The sequence below is a fragment of the Chiloscyllium plagiosum genome, chromosome 6 (assembly GCF_004010195.1).
Source record: "Chiloscyllium plagiosum isolate BGI_BamShark_2017 chromosome 6, ASM401019v2, whole genome shotgun sequence".
NCBI classification, from domain to species: domain Eukaryota; kingdom Metazoa; phylum Chordata; class Chondrichthyes; order Orectolobiformes; family Hemiscylliidae; genus Chiloscyllium; species Chiloscyllium plagiosum.
In genome coordinates, this window is record NC_057715.1 from 97,745,704 (window position 1) to 97,766,304 (window position 20,601).

The 20,601-nt window shown below is 41.0% G+C and overlaps 1 protein-coding gene across 1 annotated transcript in view; it reads right to left on the bottom strand.

Annotated features, from left to right (window-relative positions):
- p4ha3 (prolyl 4-hydroxylase, alpha polypeptide III) overlaps window positions 1-19,794 on the bottom strand; it is an 83,384-nt gene extending 63,590 nt beyond the window's left edge. Inside the window, exons 1-3 of the mRNA XM_043692211.1 lie at window positions 19,228-19,794; window positions 5,746-5,900; window positions 2,660-2,883 (exon numbers count right to left, since the gene is read on the bottom strand). Of these exons, the coding sequence (XP_043548146.1) occupies window positions 2,660-2,883; window positions 5,746-5,900; window positions 19,228-19,412 (564 nt within the window). The 5' untranslated portion in view covers window positions 19,413-19,794. The remainder of the gene's footprint in view (window positions 1-2,659; window positions 2,884-5,745; window positions 5,901-19,227) is intronic.
- Between the last annotated feature and the right edge of the window lie 807 nt (window positions 19,795-20,601).

The following is a 20,601-nucleotide window of genomic DNA, read 5'->3' on the forward strand; positions in this document are numbered from 1 at the left end:
TGCAAAGTTTAGTGTTCTTTTACCTAATTTGAAAATCGTTCAATTTGGATGTGATCCAATTTTTGGAATTTCTTGGGGTGATGATTTATGCAACTTCATTTTGTTGATGAGGTGTTAACGCAAATTATAAATCTGATCAATCGGACACACACACAGAGGCACACACACGCACAGACACACACATGCACACACACACCAATTCCCCCATCTGACATGATCCTAACAAATCCAAATCCACAAAAGAAGAAAAGCCACTAACATTTCATTTGTATTTTGGAAAGAACTTGATCTGTTAATAAATATGTTGGGAACCATTCAGCTCAGGAACATTTCATTTGTGTCAATTAAAGGCAAATCTACCCAGAACCAAACACTGTTAACACCCAGGAATGTTTTTTGCCAAAAACTGTGCAGAAAATCATGCTGGCTTGATAAAATGGAATAGATGGAAAATCCCAAATGGACCATTGAGCTCTGCAGCCGATATCCTGATATAAACTTGTGGAACTCAAAATCATGTGGGGACACAAATGACAAATGCAGCCTTATAAGTTATCTTGACAAAATATTCAGTATGGTTTCAGTTAAGCTACTGCAGCCATTGCAAATGACTTAAAAATGCACCGTTGTCCTTCTTTGTTAAACAGTAAAACTAGATTAACAGTTACTCATCAGATGAATATCATCATCCGTTACTCATCACGGTGGCTCAGTGGTTAGCACTGCTGCCTCACAGCACCAGGGACCCAGGCTCAATTCCAGCCTTGAGCGACTGCCTATATGGAGTTTGCACATTCTCCCTGAGTCTGTGTGGGTTTTCTCCCATAATCCAAAGATGTGCAAGTCAGGTGACTTGACCGTGCTAAGTTGCCCATAGTATTAGGTGCATTTGCCAGGAGTAAATATAGGGTAGGGGAATGGCTCTGGGTGGGCTACTCTCCGGATGGTTGGTGTGGACTTGTTGGGCCAAAGGGCCTTTTTCCACATTGTAGGGAATCTAATCTTAAAAAAATGAATACCATCTATAGACTTGAAACATTAGCTTACTGTCTTTCCATGGATGCTGCCTGACCTGCTGTGATTTCCAGTGTTTTTTTGTTTTCAGTATTGATTCCAGCATCTGCAGTAATTTGCTTCCACAAGGGACACTACTTTCTTGATATGAAAACAAATATGTTTTGGAAGTTAGAAACTTTCAGAAATGTTTTATTCATAAGACCTATCATTTTTAAACAGTAACGCTGAGATAAAAACAACAAATGTTTTAAATGAATAAGATAGTGGGATATGAATTCACCTCGTAAGGCAACACAGCATGTGTGATGGGAATTAGTAGTTGCTTTAAAGTCCACCCAATTTTCCATAGACACGAATGCTGCTGTGTAAAGTCAACTTATGCACCAGTGTGTTCAAAATGAAAAAAAGCTGGGGGTAGATTTTTAACTTGCCAATGGATGTAAACCTAGCAATTTGAATTAGCTGGCTTCCGTAGAAACCGTCCAATTTTCATTTCTATTAATTTAGACAGACTTGAAAATCAAGATCCATCTCTCTCAACATGATTAAAAACAAATTCAAAAATGCTTTTAATTATGAGCATTTCTTTGCAACACTTAAATGCAATGCAGAATTCAATGGACTGAATTATAAAGGAGGCTAAAAGGAGGAATATCTTTGTGCCTTAAGTTGTAGGAGATCCAACTTTCAGGGGGAATAATAGCACCTTAGTGGAACTGGTTAGTTCAGTTGCCCATTATATTGTATGTCTTGTGCTATGTGAATGTTAAGGATGTCCCCATTGCCACTGATAACCACTCGTGCAAGACGCATCTTTGGTTGCAGCAGCTCAAGCTTTGGCGCAATCGGTGACAGTTTTGTGGACAGTAAAATGCAGTCATCCTGAATGTTTAAGGTATGCAGTGTGAGAATTGGTGACCACCAACTTGCCAAAAGGAAATTAGCATGATAATGCTGTAACTATGTTTTTGTGTAAGGGGTGAGTGTGAGTTAAGATAACGAGCAGTGATCATATTGACTCAGGTAGCAAGCTGGGTGAGCTGATGGCCTGGTCCTTCCACTATTTCTATGTTCCCTATTTGTAGGAGGCCCCTGAGCAATCGTGTGCATTACAAGACCACAGTCGTTGTTTAAACATCATTAGCAATTGTAGAACTATCACACCTTAAACACCTGAAGAAAATGTGTAAACAATGCACACTGATCTTGGTTTGGTTAGTTAATGCATGCATGTGGATTAAGTAAACAGGAAAACCAAGCTTGTTCAAAACCAGAAATTGCTGGAAAAACTCAGCAGGTCTGGCAGCATCTGTGGAGGATGAAACAGAGTTAATGTTTCAGGTCCAGTGACTCTTCTTTGCAACTGGTTCTGAAGAAGGGTCACTGAACCCAAACGTTAACTTGGATTTCTCTCCACAGATGCTGCCAGACCTGTTGAGTTTTCCCAACAATTTCTGTTTTTGTTTCTAATTTCCATCATCTGCAGTTCTTTGTTTTTTTAACTATCACAAAAACAATATACGACTGTCAGAGAATCTTATCCCAAAAGACAATTTATAGATTCACTCGAAAGAACATACTCTTTTTTTTTAAAGAAAACTTTGGATTTAAACAAAATTTCTTATCACCTATGTTTACATACCTTTCCAATTTGAAAGCAGTCATCTGCTGAAAGGTTACTGGACAGGGTTGGCCTGTAGATAATGGAAATCTCGTCTCCAGCCACCTGTAGAAACTCCCCTTTGACTAATCCCTTTGTGCTTAGGCCGTACACATCCTGCAGCCTCATCAAACCTTTGGCAGCTCCCTCTAGGTCCTCAGCTTTTGGGAGTTTTGCCTCGACTTTCTCATAACCATCCTTTAGTGCTAAATGCAGTGTTGGAAGCAGTGTCAGTTCACCTTATTGGAGATCTTTGTCTACAGGATTTACATTTTACACTTGTCACGCTCTGCAGCTGGTGAAAATATGCAATATTTATCACAGTGTAAACTTAAAGCCAGTAGAAAATGTGGAAGTAAATTTTCAGGCAGGCTTAACTAAACCACAAGTATTTAAAGAAATAAATGAAACATTTTTCATGTGATGGGCACCTACCAACATAACATTATCAAAGAGGCAATCTTTTACAGAATATTAATTAAACAATTTAATTTTTTTTTAACCTGATAATTTAGCTGTTGTATTAATCAGATTTTTGGGCCATTTTCTCCCTGCAAATTTATACTTAACCTTTCTTCACATGAATTTCATTTTGCTTTAGAAGACTTGACTAATGCTGGAACATAATTCTACAAGCGATGCCAGTGTTTTCCCAAAACCGTTATTCCACATGTGTGAAACTACAGAGTGAATACTATTAATCTTTACAAACTTAAAGGGCATCATAGTCCAGCCCATCCCTCTCTGGTGACCCCACATATGGACTATCTCACTGAGCTCAGGAAAGCAAGGAATAAAGAGTAGCTCTCCCAGCACTGCTGAGATTGTTAACAAACCAGAGTCTGAACTTTCTAATGTGTGGAGATTTGAGCATTGCCTTCACTGAATCTCTGGAGGAGTCTAGAATACATTAAATAACACCTCCAAGAGTGCAGTGCCTTGTTTTCACTATAGGTTGCTGCATCAAAATTAAACATTGCAATTGCAACCTGAGTTCATAAATTCATTGCGCTCAATCAAAGTGTCAATTGGTGACACTCAGCAACTATATACAGTATAATGACTTGTGTGGTTGGCAAGCTGTTTTACCACAATAGAGTGCACTGTATTTTGTCAGCTCATTGTTGAGGACATGAGATTGTATTATTGCCATTAATCCACTTCTTTGGTACAATATAATTAGCAAAAGAAAACTGATATAGAAAAGTTATCAGATGAAACTGTCTGTCAGTCACAATTTGAGATGTGATGGTTACAGACTTAATGGAGCTGAGTCTAAGACTGTGTAAATTGAATTCTTTTTGAGTGTTTAGAATCAGGCTGTACATATGTATGTATATTTGTGCATGTCTGCATTATTGCACAAGAGTTGCAATCTGTAGTTCAGACTTTTTTTTCCCTTCAAAAATTTATTTGATCTGTTTTAAAAATGTTTTCTCCTGCTTTCCTGTTTGATGATGTGAATGACTTCAGTGCATTGGGAGTTACACCATTATCATTCAAACACATTGACAAGTTTTCCATGAGTGTTGATGTTTTTCAGGAATGCAGATCTATTCCAGACTCCTTTCCATTTACCTTACATACAGTAGGATTATAGATTACCATGGGCATATCTAAATAAGTGCAATTACACATTTGCTGGTAATGTGCAATATGCAGTTGTTGAAGATTTAGTATTTTGAATTATCGCTCAAGAAAAAAATTGTTTTCAATTCAGATACCTGAGATCTGAAACTAGAATTATCAGGAAAGTCTTCAGTTAATGGAATATTTTTAACCAGGGCGTTGAAGTCTAAGGAGGGGTTTCTTTAAATTCTAAAGTAATCATACAACTCTAAAAATTTTAATTGTAATTGCCACCTTGTGAGGAGGAAAAGGCTACTCCCTCTTGTGGGAGAACCAGTGACAAGAGGTCTTCAATATAAAGTCAGCAACAAGAGATTGAGAAAATAAATTAGGATTATTTATCACAATCAACAGTTGAGACAGGTAACATTGAATCTATTTAGTGAAGAGCAGATAAATATTTGAAATAGATACATGGTTACTGTAAAGGATCAGTGAAATTTTATGTAGAGTTGTCTAGCATTAGCAAGCACAGAACTCCAAGGGTTATACACAATTCTTATGTTCTACACTATTCTATAGTTACATACAGATCTCAAATTAATTATTCAATAATCAAGATTCTGGCAACATGATACCCTGCAACACAGCAATGTGTTCTTCATCCACAAATATAAGACATAATTTGCTGCTGGTAATGGTGATTTGGTATGGTAGCCTAATGATATTAATACTAGTGCTAGCAGCTCAGAAATGAGTTCAAATCCTATCAAAGATAAATTAAAGCTAGAATCAGAATGAAAAACTGCATGATTTTTGTAAAACATTATTTAGGGAATCTTCCCTACATGGACAGTTCAATAAGTGATGACTCTTAGTGCCCTCCAGAAAATTAACAACGGGCAACAAATATTGTTTTGTCCAGACCATCCGTAATACAAAACTAAATTTATGGAATGAATTGAATTGGCTTATTGTAACACCCCAGTCTATTATCTCCATATATTAAAACTGTGATCTTTTAAAACAACCCTGATCAGCCAATAATGACTTTTCATTTTCACGGCCTGATTTGTGATAAATCTAGGTTGACATCTGTAACCATGGGAGATGCCATTTCATGGAGCATGAAGACCAAAAATCTTCAAACCCACAGAGCTTCAAAGTAAAACCCAAAGACACAGCAATGTGCTGATAATTGGGTGGAATGCAATACAACTTTCGATAAGGACAGCCGGAAACTAAAGAAATGAATTACTATGCTATTACAGAGTTAAAATCACATAACGCCAGGTTTATTTGGAAGCATTAGCTTTTGAAGTACTGCTCCTTCATCAGGTGGTATGGACTATTACCTGGTGTTGTGTGATTTTTAACTCTGTCTACCCCGCCAGTCAGTCCAACAATGGCACCTCTAAGTTATGCTGTTACAGTCATACAGTTATGATCACCTTACTGATGTGACAAAAAAGTATTAATATTTAAACTTAATCATTTACCTTGAATATTCTCAATAGCTTCATTGCTATATACAATATTTTGCCAGTCACTCTGCAGCCTCTTTATAAGAGTATAGGCAAACAAAGGATTTGATATTGCTTTCCCAGGTTCCTGATAAACATTGCTATGTAGTGCCTTTACTTTCTCATAAAATCTGTAATTCAAAAATAATTGAGAAGCATATAACAGGAAAAACAAGGGAATGAACCTCTTTAGTTGATACAGTCAGGCAGCATTTCTACAACAATCTGAGAAAAAGTAATGACTGGAGAGATGGATCAAGGCACAATGCAACATATTACAAAAACAATTACTTGGAGTTCCACAATACTCAAGTAGAAATGTTTTGACGCCAAGGAAGCTGATTGGGTTAAAGGCTGATAAGTCCCCTCAATCTGATGAGTTGCATCCTAGGATTTGTAAAGAAAGTAGCTATCGATATAATGAATATATTGCCAGTAATCTTCTGAAAATATTCAGATTCAGAAAAATTCCCAGAGGATTGGAAAATTGCCATGATAACACACTTAGTCAATAAGGCTAGGAAACTAAAAATCTATAGGCCATTAGCTTAATGTCTGTTATTAGGAAAATATAGAGCCCATTATGAAGGATGTAATAACAGAACATTTAGAAATACACAATATAATCAGCATGGTGGCTCAATGGTCAACAGTGCTGCCCCTTAGCACCAGGGACCACGGTTCGATTCCAATCTTAGGTGCTGTCTGTTGTGGAGTTTGCATGTTCTTCCCGTCTGCATATTCACCCTGGATGCTCCAAATTGGAGTATAAGATCATAAGACACAGAATTTATAGCAAAAGTTTACAGTGTGATGTAACTGAAATGAAATATTGAAAAAGACCTGGATTGTTCACTAAGTCTCTCATCTTTTAGAGTGAACATGTTGGTTTCAGTTCTTTCATATGTAAATCACAGAACGTTTTTAAAAGTTACATTCTCAAGTGAACTTTAACAATTGGTGTCATGTCAGCCCAAATAATGCATTTAAGATGTGAGCTACCCTGTGTGAGGCTGTCTGTGCCACAATGGTCAGACTGATTCTAGTCTAAAAAACAGATTTACAGAATCTTACAAGGATTCATGCAGTTTTTGAGCAAAATAAAATGTAATTCTGCAAGTATAAATTCACCTCACAAACTTATGTGTATGTGTGTGTGTGTGTGTGTGTGGAGGGGGCAGGTGGGGGGTGTTATGAGTGTCTGTGAGTGTGTATATGTGTGTGAATGTGAGTGTAAAGTGCGGGGGTGTATGTATGAGCGTATGAGAGAGGGACTCCGTGAGCGTATGGATCTGTAGGAAGTGTGTGTGTGTATTGTGTTCGGCCACTTTTCATTGCTGCCTGTCCTGAAATCCGCCTTGGAGGACGGTCACCCGAAGGTCCAAAGTTGAATGTCCCAGATGATGGTGAGATAAAACTCATTCCACAACATTTTCATCTTTGACAACCTGTTCTTCATCCAGACACATCGAACAGTCACGGCGACAAAATTTGCACCCAATATGCCAACATTTTCATGCACAGGTTCAAACAAGACTTCTTCTCTAGGCAGGACCTCCAACCAACACTATACACCAGGAACACTGACAACATTTTCTTCCTCTGGACCCATGGCAAGGAGTCACTGAAACAACTACACAGTGATATTAACGAGTTTCATCCCACTAACAAACTCACCATGGGCTACTCTCTACTATGTCTCATTCTTGGACACATGCATCTCCATCAAGAATGGGCGCCTCAGCACCTCACTCTACAACAAACCCATGGATAACCTCACAATGCTACACTTCTCCAGCTTCCACCCAAAACATGTTAAAACAACCATCCCCTATGGAGAAGCCCTATGCATACACAGGATCTGTTGAGATAAGGGGGAATGTGACGAGCACCTGGAAGTAATCAAGGATGTCTGCATAATTACGGGGTATGATGCTCAACTCATTGACCGTGCTCAACTCATTGACCGCCAGTTCCGACGTGCCACAGCGAGAAACTGTAACGACCTCTTCAGGAGACAGACACGTGCTGCAACCAACAGAGTACCCTTCATTGTCCAGTACTTCCCAGGAGCCAAAAAACTATGCCATGTTCTTCGCAGCCTGCACCTCGCCAAGACCTTCCTTACACCTCCACTTCTCACCTTTAAAACACCAAAACTCAAACAGATCATTGTTTGCAGCAAACTGCTCAGCTTTCAGGACAATACCATACAACCTTGACATGGTAGACGCTGCAAGACATGTCAGAATGTCGACACGGATACCACCAATACACATGGGGACACCTCTCACCATGTACGTGGCAGGTACTCATGCAGCTCAGCCAATGTTGTCTATCTCATACGCTGCAGGCAAGAATGCCCTGAAGCATGGTACATTGAAGAGACCAAGCAGAGGGTATGGCAATGGATGAATGGACACCGCACAACAATCAACAGACAGGTGTGTTTCCTCCCAGTCAGAGAACACTTCAGCAGTCCAGGACATTCAACCTCGGATCTTCGGGTGACTGTCCTCCAAGGCAGACTTTGGGACAGGCAACAACGAAAGGTGGCCGAGCAGAGGCTGATCGCCAAGTCCCATACCAATGGGGATGGCCTCAACCGGGACCTTGGGTTCATATCAGATTACAGGTGACCCCATTGCACCATACACACACACACACACACTAAATGGAGAAAAACTGCAGAAGGTCTCAAGAGCCTTGTGTGTAAATCACAAAATGCTTGCCTCCAAGCTCAGCGATAGGGTTAGGGTTAGGTCGTGGGGGAAGGCAAATGGAATGTGAGCCTTTATTTCAAAGGGAATGGAATATAAGAATAGAGAGGTCTTGCAAAAACAAGGCACTCATCAAACCACACCTAGAATACTACAAACTGTTTTGAGCCTCTTATCTAAGAAACTGAAGAAGTACTGGAGTCTATCCAGAGAAGCTTCACTAAGTTGATTTCACATATAGAAGCTGGTGAGAAGAGGTTGAGTAGGTTGGGCTTTTACTCATTGTAGTTTAGAAAGATGAGAGGTGATCCTACTGAAACATAAAACTTCTGGAGATGTGGAGTGATTGTTTCCCCTTGTGGGAGGGCTTAGGACCAGAAGGAATAATGTCAATAAGTGGCCACCCATTTAAAACAGAGATCAAGAGGATTTTTTTTCTCTCAGAGCTTGGTGCAACTGTGGACTCTTTGCGACAGAGGATTGCTGAGGCTGAGTGGTTAAATATGTTCAAGGCTGAGATAGATTTTCAATCAGTTAGCAAATCAAGGGCTCTGGGGATAGAGCAGGAAAGTGGAGTTAAGGATCATCAGGTCAAAGGCACGGACTCAATTGGCTGAACAGGCTCCCTCTGCTCCTGGATCTTATGATCCTTTTACACTGCAGAGAGATGAACACGCTGTAGGATAATTAGGAATATTACCAGGCAAGGTAAAATTGAAGACATTGTTGAATGGAATTTTTTGGTGGCAACGAGGAAGAGAGCAGGCTTACATGGTATTGAAATGGAAGTCCAAACTGTAGAATACAGTGGCTGAATTATTGAAGATCAAAAAGGTGGGAGAGGACAAGGTGTGGGTTTTGGATTTCTTGACAGTGACTGTAGATGTAGAGATACATTTCTCACTGTGTCCAGCACTTTACCAACTTGTGACAGGTTCCCATGCATGAACTGCACACCAAGGATACCCATTAGTGCAAAACCTTAAAATTATATTTGGCCTTCAAGATAAAGTCAGCGACACATAAGAATCTTGTTGCACCTGTTTCACAGTGGCTTAAAGATGTTTTCTTAGGTTGTGTGGAAAGCCAGGTGTTTTACTCACTTAACTGGATAGCACTAGGAGAGGGAGAAGGAGAATGGCTATTCTCAGGGAAAGTCAGAAGCACACACAGTGAGCTGCTGCTGATGGGGTTTGTAAAGTTGGGTTAGGGGCATTGAAGTTTGGGAGAGGGATCTTGCCAGTTTGAGGGTAAAATCAGGGAATATAGAGGAATGGAAGAGAGATCCACAGGAGGACAGAGGGTGAAGTGAATCGAGAACAGCAATGACTGTTCTAACCTGCACAATCGTTCAGAGGGTCTCTCCGTGGCAATCAGTATGTGGATGCACTGACTTCTGGTTCCAGAAACCACTTCCATACACAGACCTTGGAGAGTTTGTGCAGTATCAGAGTGCTGGCTGGCAATGTCATCGAATCATAGAATCCCTACAGTATGGAAACAGGCTATTTGGCCCAACAAGTCCACACTGTCCATCTGAAGAGAATCCCACCCAGACCCATTCCCCTACCCTATTACTCTACATTTCCTCTGACTAATGCATCTAGCCTACACATCCCTGAACACAATGGGTAATTTAGCATAATCAATTCATCTAACTTGCACATTTTTAGACTGTGGGAGTAAACTGGAGCATCCAGAGGAAACCCACGCAGACATGAGGAGAATGTGCAAACTCCACACAGACAGTCAACCGAGGCTGGAATTGAACCTGGGTCCCTGGTGCTGTGAAGTAGCAGTGCTAACCACTGAGCCACTGTGCTGCCCAAAGGGCTTTGAATTTACCTACAACATTTTAATCACCCTCCCAACTGCGATCACTGTCAGACTATGTCCTTTACAATGCAGAGAAGGGAGGGCCAGCCAAGTCTGCATACTCAGCCTGCTCCCACAGAATGGCCAGTATAACACTGGACATTAACAGGAACATTCAATTAAATATGAACAAACCATTCCAGCTTGTTTCTTTCAGAATAAAGGAAAATGCAAAATATGGCATGCCAGTACAATTTGCTGCCTGACTAAGCCTGTCGCAACAAATAATGATGATTGACACACAGATAAAGTGAAATCAGCGTCATGTGAAACATTTACAAGTGAAATTTAATTTTCAAAAGCATCCATCCCACCTTTATGCTCCCATGTCTTATGTTAACAGTAATAAAGTTGGGCAGGCAAGTATTGGTAGAATAGGTTCGAACCCTTAGATTCAACATTAAAACAGAAATTGCTGGAAAAAGCTTAGCAGGTCTGACAGCATCTGTGGACAGTGACTCTTCCTGTAGATTCAGCATTATCAGTCATTGCAAGTTTCTCCAACAAAAGAACATCCCCCACAACTAAATCACAACTGTTTTGCATGCATACCACTGGCACTTTTGAATACTAATCATAATTGCAAGGGGAAAAAATAGAGAGAAACTGAAGTATTGCACAGTTCTGGTTTGACATCAGGGACAGCATGTTACTGACAAAATCCGGATACGTTGTTTTATGATTAACGTGTCCATTAGAGTTAAAGTAGTTGGTGGTACAGCAATCCAGAGACAGAACATCCCAAGTGCAGGCAAGGATTCTCGGCTGGAAAATATTGAGCAATGTGTAAAGACTTGCAGATGAGGGCAGGTTATTCATGAAGGACACAGTAATCTCATGGACCTTGACAAGGATGCGAGTGATTGGTTTGATTCACTGCTCGGAACACAATACCGAAGAGAAGAGTGTTTAAAAATTGAATCCTCAAGATAATTAAGACATGAGTTGGGATTTCAGCAGTAGTGGGAGAGGTGTTGGAGAATAGGTCAGGAATGAACACAACATCAGACCAGGAAGAATGGTTAAAGCTTATTTCAGAATGTAACTGTTGGTAAGGAATTTTAAAGAGGAGTCTTAGTCCTGTGTTCAGCAGCATAAATCATAGAATCCCTACAGTGTGGAAGCAAGCCAGGTGGCCTATTGAGTCCACACCAACCCTCCAAAGAACATCCAAGCCAGACCCGCTCCCCCTACCCTATCCCTTTAACCCTGCATTTTCCAATGACTAATCTACCTAGCCTGCACATCCCTGGGTACTATGGGCAATTTAGCATAGCCAATCCACCTGACCTGCACATCTTTAGACATAGAACATAGAACATAGAACAATACAGCACAGAACAGGCCCTTCGGCTCACGATGTTGTGCCGAACATTTGTCCGAGCTTAAGCACCCATCCATGTACCTATCCAATTGCCGCTTAAAGGCCACCAAAGATTCTGACTCTACCACTCCCACAGGCAGCGCATTCCATGCCCCCACCACTCTCTGGGTAAAGAACCCACCCCTGACATCTCCCCTATACCTTCCACCCTTCACCTTAAATTTATGTCCCCTTGTAACACTCGGTTGTGCCCGGGGAAAAAGTTTCTGACTGTCTACTCTATCTATTCCTCTGATCATCTTAAAAACCTCTATCAAGTCACCCCTCATCCTTCGCCGTTCCAACGAGAAAAGGCCGAGAACTCTCAACCTATCCTCGTACGACTTCCTCTCCATTCCAGGCAACATCCTGGTAAATCTTCTCTGCAAAGCAGAGAAATGACATCCAGTGAGAGTGAGTAGACTGTTGTTGGGATGAGGTGAAGGAGCCTCTTGGCAAAACCACATCGTCTCCAACCTCATCCGTGTTGGCAGATGTCGTTGGTGCAGCCGACAACAGCCCTCTTCACTGTCCACAACTCCACCTATCTTCGTATCATCTGCAAATTTACTGACCCATCCTTCGACTCCCTCATCTAAGTCATTAATAAAAATTACAAACAGCAGAGGACCCAGACCTGATCCCTGCGGAACTCCACTTGTAACTGGGCTCCAGGCTGAGTATTTACCATCTACCACCACTCTCTGCCTTTGACCGGTTAGCCAGTTTTCTATCCAATTGGCCAAATTTCCCTCTATTCCATGCCTCCTGACTTTCCGCATAAGCCTTCCATGGGGAACCTTATCAAATGCCTTACTAAAATCCATGTACACTACATCCACTGCTCTACCCTCATCCACATGCTTGATCACCTCCTCAAAGAATTCAATAAGACTTGTAAGGCAAGACCTACCCTTCACAAATCTGTGCTGGCTGTCCCTAATCAAGCAGTGTCTTTCCAGATACTCATAAATCCTATCCCTCAGTACCCTTTCCATTACTTTGCCTACCACGTAAGTCAGACTAACTGGCCTGTAATTCCAGGGGTTATCCCTATTCCCTTTTTTGAACAGGGGCACAACATTTGCCACTCTCCAGTCCCCTGGTACCACCCCCGTAGACTGTGTGAGGAAATTGGAGCACCCGGAGGAATTCACATAAACACAGGAAGAATGTGCAGATTTGACGCAGACAGTCGCTTGAGGGTAGAATCGAATCCAGGTCTCCTATCCTGTGAGGCAACGCTGCTGGTCACTGTGCCATCTTTGTCTAAAGGATGTTAGTTAGTTGGTTGCAATTAAAGTTTCAATCTACCTACATGTATAATATGTAAAGGCAATTACTTAAAAAGACTTTGATTATGGTGAGGTCAAGCCTTCCTCCTACACTTTATGAAACAGCAAGTTTTCTCATTCATCCTAAAATTACTATGAGGCACATCACTATCTTATCTGGTTGCCACAAACATGATTCTGACTGTGGAGACTTCTGCCTCAAATAACAAATCTCTTCACCCAATGGGCAACTCCAACATTTTAATCAGAGAGTGATCTGGAGGTTCATGAAATTCAATTAGGTGTTTGTAGAAATGAAAACAGTGGCTTAGTTTTTGTCAATTTTAAGCTGAAGGAAATTTCACCTGGTGCATTCCTTGAACTCAGACAAGTGGTCCATATAAATAGAAGATTACCCATGGTTATGGACTGTGTTGTTAATGAATAACATGTAAATGATGAATGGTGAATGATAGAGGAGCAATGATTGAGCTTTGGTGAACAACACAGATGACCCAAGAGATATCGATGAAAATACTATTGAAAGGTATTGTAAGGTATGTCCAACACAAAACTATAATGAATCCAATTAATAGATGACAATTAATACAGTGTCTAACAGAATGAATATGTTGAGATGTTTCACAGAGATATTTTTCTTAATTTGTTTTATGGGGGAGTGAGCATCACGGATGAGGCCAGCATTTATTGTCTGTTGCTGAATACCTCATGATATCTGCCTACTTGAACTGCTGTAGCCCTTGAGGTGTTAGGGACATCTAGTGCTGTTAGTAAGGGAGTTCTTGGATTTTGATTGTGAATGTGAAGGCACGGTGATATAGTTCCAAGTCAGGATGATGTGTGACTCGAAGCTGAACGTGCAAGTAGTGGTGGCTGCTGTTGTCCTTCTAAATGAGAGTTTGGTAGGTGATATCAAAGGAGCCTTGGTGAGTTGCTGCAGTGAATCTTGTAGATGCATATATTGTGCTGCCACTGTGCATTGCTGATGGAGGAAATGAATGTCAGCTGTGCTTGATGGGATCAATTGGGCTACTTTGTCCTGGATGGTATTGAGCTTCTAAATGTTATTAGAGCTGCACTTGTCCAGACAAGTGGAGAATATTCTATCACACGCCTGACTTATGCCTTGTAGATGATGGTCATACTTTGGGGAGGTGAGTTATTCACTACAGGATTCCTAGCCTCTAACCTATTCTTGTAGGCACTATGTTTGAATGCCTGGTGCAGTTCAGTTTATAGTCAATGACAACTCCCAGGAAAGTGACAGTGAGGGATTCAGTGACATTAATGCCATTGAACATCAATGGCAGATGATTAGATTCCTGTGTTTGACATGATCTTTGCCTGGCATTTGTGTAGTGGGAATCTTGCTTATGGCTTATCAGCCCTAGCTTGGACATAGTCAGGTTTGCAACATTTGGACACAAGTTACTTCAAAATCTGAAGAGTCAAGAATGATGCTAAACATTGTGCAATCATCGGTGAACATCTTCACTTCTGACCTTATGATGACAAGAAGGCGATTGATGAAGCAACTGAAGATTGTTGGTCTAGGACAGCACCCTAAGGAACTCCTACACTGGAGCTGAGATAACTGATTTCCAACAACCATAAGCATCTTCCTTTCTGATAGCTATGACTAACTAGCAGATTGCGTTCCCCAAGATTCACACTGATAACAGTTTTGCTAGGTCTCCATGATGCCACACCCAGTCAAGTTCTATCTTGATGTCAAGGGCAGGGACTCCCATTACACCTCTTTTGTCCATGTTTTGATCAAGCTTATAATGAGGTCAGCATCTGAGCCCTGGTGAAACTCAAATGGACATCCATGACCAGGTTATAACTGAGCAAGTGGAGTTTGATAGCAATGTTGATTATGCTTCCATCATTCTACTGAGGATTCAGTGTAGACAGATGGGCCGGTAATTGGTCAGGTTGGATGCATCTTGCTTTTTGTGTACAGGACGTACTTTAGCAATTTTCCACACTGTTGGGCAGATGCCAGTGACGTAACTGTCCTGGCAAAACTTGACTAGGGGAGCAACAAATTCTAGAGCACAAGTCTTCATTCCCATTGCTGGAATGCTGTCAGGATCAATAGCCTTTGGAGTATCCAATGTCTTCAGCTGTTTCTTCATACCATGGGGAGTCAATTAAATTGGCTGAAGACTGTCATCTGATACTGAGCAACACAGAAGAAGGCCGCGATGGATTGTGCACTCTGCACATCTGGCTGAAGATTGTTACAAATCCTGCAGCTTTATCTATTGCTGATGTCCTGGGCTCCTCCATCTTTGAGGATGGTGGGACGTGTGGAACCCTCCTCACTGGTTTGTTATTTAATTGTCTCGTTATTCCCCCACCATTCACGACTGGATGCAGCAGGACTGCAGGGCTTAGATTTGATTTGTCGGTTGTGGAATTGTTTAGACCAGTCTACTACATGTTGTTTCTGTTGTTTGTTACATCAGGTGATGTTTGGGAACAGCTAAGATTGATCCATTAGGAAGTTTATATTCACCCACAAAGATGGGCAAAAGGGGGATATGAAATAGCTTTGGCAAGTAGGGTTAATGAAAATCCAAAGGGATTTTATAAATACATTAAGGACAAAAGGACGAGTTGAACCAAAGAATCTGTTTCCATGCTGTACATCTCTATGACAATATGTACAAGATAAATAAGCATTAGCATTATTTGTCCATCTCTGATCCAAAATGAAGGAAGTCCTCAGCTCTTTAACAGGAATATTCTGATATGGATTTAAAGTATGTAGTGAGGAAAACAACTGCCTCATTCATTGATGCAGGTGATGTGAATAAGACTCTTTTCAAATCCACACAAAATGCTTGGCAGCAATCTGTCCCTTATATCTGTTTGCCCAGCTGTCATAAGGAGAATCAATAGACCATAAGATCATAGACACAGGAGCATAAGTAGGCTGCTCAGTCCATCAAATCTGCTCAACCATTCAATGACATAATGGCTGATCTAATCATCCTCAACACCTTTTTCCTACCTTTTCCCCATTACCCTTCAGTCCCTCACTAATTAAGAATCTGTCTATCTCAGCCTTGAAGACACCCAATCACCCAACCTCAACTCCCTTTGTGTTAAAAATTTCCACAAATTCACAATGCTCTGAGAGAAGAAATTCTTTATTGTCTAGGATATTGTTAAATTGATGCATATTAGCATTTCTGATCAAAGTTCAGTATTTCCAGTGTTAAGTCAAAGGCAGTTTCAAATCATACATGACTTTAAATCAAATATGCAGTCCGATATCTAAGGTGAAGAATGCTTTCCATAATTCATGGTTTCACTATTTGTAACATATTTCATGGACACAAACATTGTAAGATTTTGGATATTGATATTATGGCTCAGCACATTCGAGGTAATCCTACTTTCTTTGGTGCACCTCTGGGATATGGCATGAATTATCTGGTTTTAACTATAATCTCAGTTGTCCATTGTCTGAAAACCTGCCATATTGAAGAGAGTGGATCTGTAGAAGGTAATATATAGTCTGTTTAGTAATAGTTTCCACTGCTTCAGGTAACATGAAAGATTTAACAGAAAATACACATTGACTGGGTGTAGAAATTTGCTGATGCCATGTCTGTTTTCCAGGCATAAAGTGGACCAAAGTGTCAGACTGGTGGGCAGAATATGCCATTCAGCATACCAATACAGGTGTTGGACAGAAAGGTGACAAGGACTACACAGTAATCACAGAAACTGGTCAGATTCTTAGCAGAAAGTTAGTGTATGTAAATTTCTTTTGACAATTGCCTTGCTATGTAACCTAAACCTTTAGTTACTCTTCCCACTTTTGTGCATTTTAATTAACAGAGTAGATTTGTAATTAATTATACAAACCCCTGGAGGAAACGCATGGAATAAAATAGCATCATTTCCTTTCTTTTCATTTGTAGGAAGCCTTGGGCATAAGGCAAACCAATCCAGTAACTGTGCAGTTGACACCTGCAAAAATGAGCCATATCTTTATTGGTCAATGTCAGCATGTGCTGCAGCTGTCACTATTACAAGGGCAATCCCTCTACCCAATCTCACTCAAGATTTTTTTAATGCTACTCAATGTCTTAAAATGACACATAATTTATTGGAATTGGTATAATTTACAACTTGGAGTATTCAAAGTCTGCATTCATTCAGCAAATAAATCAGAGCAGACATGCAGATTTCATATCCAATAAGCACCAATTAGCACTAGTTGGTCCAACTTTTTACAAGTCAGAAGGTTATGGGTTCAAGTCTTGCTCCAGTGACCTAAGCTCAAACTCCAGGCTACCAACCTAGGGTAGTGCTGACAAGGGTCTGCACATGCTGTCTTTTGAATGAGGCATTAAACCAAGGCTGTCTTCACAATTACCTCTCACCTGCAGGCATCCATCACTTTCCCACCTACCAAGAGGATGGTGCCGAGTTGGAGGGTTGGATCTGGGATAAGGTGGAGACGAGGGGAGATGAGGAATCGACATTTCAGAGAACATCTCTGGGACACACGAACTAAACAACTCCACCGCCCTGTGGCTGAACACTTCAACTCCCCCTCCCTTTCTGCCAAGAACATGCGAGTCCTGGGTCTCCACCACCAACGTGTAGCCACCCAAGCCTGGAGGAGGAATGTCTCATCTTCCGCCTTTGAACCCCCAACTGTATGGGATCAATGTGGATTTCACCAGTTTCCTCATCTTCCTTCCCCCCCACCTTACTCCAGATCCAACTCTCCAACTTGGCACTGCCCTCTTGAATGCCTGACCTGCTGTGCTTTTCCAGCACCACACTTTTTGACTCTGATCTCCAGCATCTGCAGTCCTCACTTTCGACCCCCAGCCCCAACCCCTGCCATTTATCTCCCAGTACTCTTGGGCCCCCTCCACATTCCTGATGAAGAGATTATGTTCTAACAATCGACTCTCCTGCTCCTTGGGCGCTGTCTGACCTGCTGTGCTTTTCCAGCGCTGCACTTTTTGACCCACTCATTCACCGAGCCTCCCCCTCATGTGAAAGTAAAGGATTGTATGGCACTGTTTGAACAAGAGCTGGGTTAATGTTCGTTGATTAATTCATTCTGGTGTCTTGTGCATTCTCAATGTTAATGTCCTAGTTAGAATTTACCCACCAATCAAAATTATTAAAACAGATTATCTAAATGGCTGCTTGTGGGAGCTTGCTGTGCGGTGTAAATTAGCACTGCCACAGAATTTGATTGTCTATAACATGCTCCAAAACATTCTGAGGTCATGAAAAGTGCTGCATAAATGTATGATAGATTTTATTATTCATAAGTAAACTGAACTTGAAGTATTTATTGACAATAAAAAGTGTTACCATTATAAACAGCCTACTTTCATGCCACACAAAAAAACAAAGCCCTCTAAGGAATTTGAAGAACAATTGGAATCAGACCAGAAGTTAAACAAAAGTATTGTAAATTAAAACTATTTGGGGATTAAGCTTGAAATGCTCATGTATGTTTTAACCAAGTTTTAACTCTGGATGAGAAAGGAAAATACATCAGGCTGAATTAACTGAAAAGAAAAGGTTCAGAATGAACAAAATCCTGGCTAGAACAGACATAAATCATCCTGAGTATCAACTATATCACAAATATTTAGTGTGGGGAATTGGCCAAGAACTTTTATGTCAGTTCTAAACCCTAAGATGTAGATACAGTTGCAGCATCTATGTTCTGTTTTGTAAATCTCATGGATAAACAATAATCAAAACAAAACATCATTTAAATCATTTAACTGCTGCTCGAGATTCTGCACCAATTTTAAATAATAATTCATGCATGTGAATTAGTTTTGAATGGGGTAAAATGGAGTGCAGAATATTGTTTAGTTTGAATTGGACACAACCGTGTAACATTTTTTAAAAAATAAGCAAGTGTCTTGTTGCCGTGAGATTTGCAATACAACTTTAGCTTCAGAGAAGAACTACTGTAAATTCGACATAATATATAACGGCTGCCTGCTAGACTGAAAAACATAAACTTAACGAGCATTGAAAGATGGAAGCTGCTGTATAGGGGGGAAACATTAATGAAATCTGATCGAAATTGATTAATTGCACAGGCGATTTTTAAAAAAAATCTATTTCTAATACAGGGTACAAAAAATGCAAAGCACTTTTACAAATAGATTGAACTCAGAGCGATTTACGGTCCTACCGTTTCAGGTCGTCCATTCTGTAGATCTCGTTTTCAATGTAAGTCTGTAAATGTTGCAGAAGCACCTTTTCCACGGCGATTTCCTCCTGGATGTTGAGGAGGGAGGTGTACAGGTCTCCCCGAGTGGGTGACAGCGAAGGGCAGTTCACCAGACACAGTAACAGGGAACTCAGCCACGGTAGCATTTTGTAAAACTCTCCGGACACTCCTCAGGCAGACTTGACTTCTTTCCACTGTGAAAGTCAACGTCTGCACGAGTGCTCTCTGTGATGGAAAGTGCTCGTTTTACAAAAGAGCAGGGACTGTATTTCCAGAGCAATTCAGAGACAAAATCGACGCTCCCCTTAATCCAGGATTCATATTCTGTACGTTCCAATGAAATGGGTCATTTTGTTTTGCTTGTTACTGCTGGACAGTGCAGCTGTATCAGCTGAGGAATGGGGAGGGGATGTTATCTCACTAGTGTCTGAATGGTTTGTTGGCTCAGACTTCTCAACAAGCGCCAAGGGGCCGTGAGGAATGATGTGCTGCCTTTATAGGGAATTCATCGAGCTCCTGCGGGGCCAGACTTTGCTATTTCTGCGGCAGAGCAGATTTCTCAATCTGCCCGCCACTCCCAAGAGGCGAAAGAGAACTCGCCTCATGGCATTTTATTGCCCCCAGCCCCAAACTGAGAGTTTTAAAAACTCATTGCCGTAATTATACATTGTACTTTACTATCCTGAGATTGAAATGTGGAGGCAAACTGACTGTCGAGATCATTATTTTCATAAAAAAGTGTTGATTTTGCATCTTGGATTACTCCTGATGTGACTTACACCCTCTGCAACCCTTAACATGATTCATGTAGTTGCAATTTGGATTTATTACCAAACAAACATTGTATACCAATTACTTCCAGAACCTCTTTTTTTGTGGTTCTTTTTTTTGGGAAAAGGAGGTTTTTGTGTGAGTGACAGGGGTAAGGATAGATGTGCTGTCCTTATAAAGTTGATTGCTGGATGTCCTTTTCTTTGAACGCCTACAGTCCTAGTGGTGATGTCGCCCCCACTGGCACGAGGTAGAATTGCAGGCTTCTCATTCCTCTCAGTGAAGGAGAGGTACGTGTTCAATAGAGGATAATTCCTCGCTCAGTCGTTATCCATCTCTCCTCGTAGGAGAAAGTGAGGACTGCAGATGCTGTAGATCAGAGCTGATAATGTGTTGCTGGAAAAGCGCAGCAGGTCAGGCAGCATCCAAGGAGCAGGAGAATCGACGTTTCGGGCATGAGCCCTTCTTCAGGAATGAGGAAAGTGTGTCTAGCAGGCTAAGATAAAAGGTAGGGAGGAGGGACTTGGGGGAGGGGCGTTGGAAATACGATAGGTGGAAGGAGGT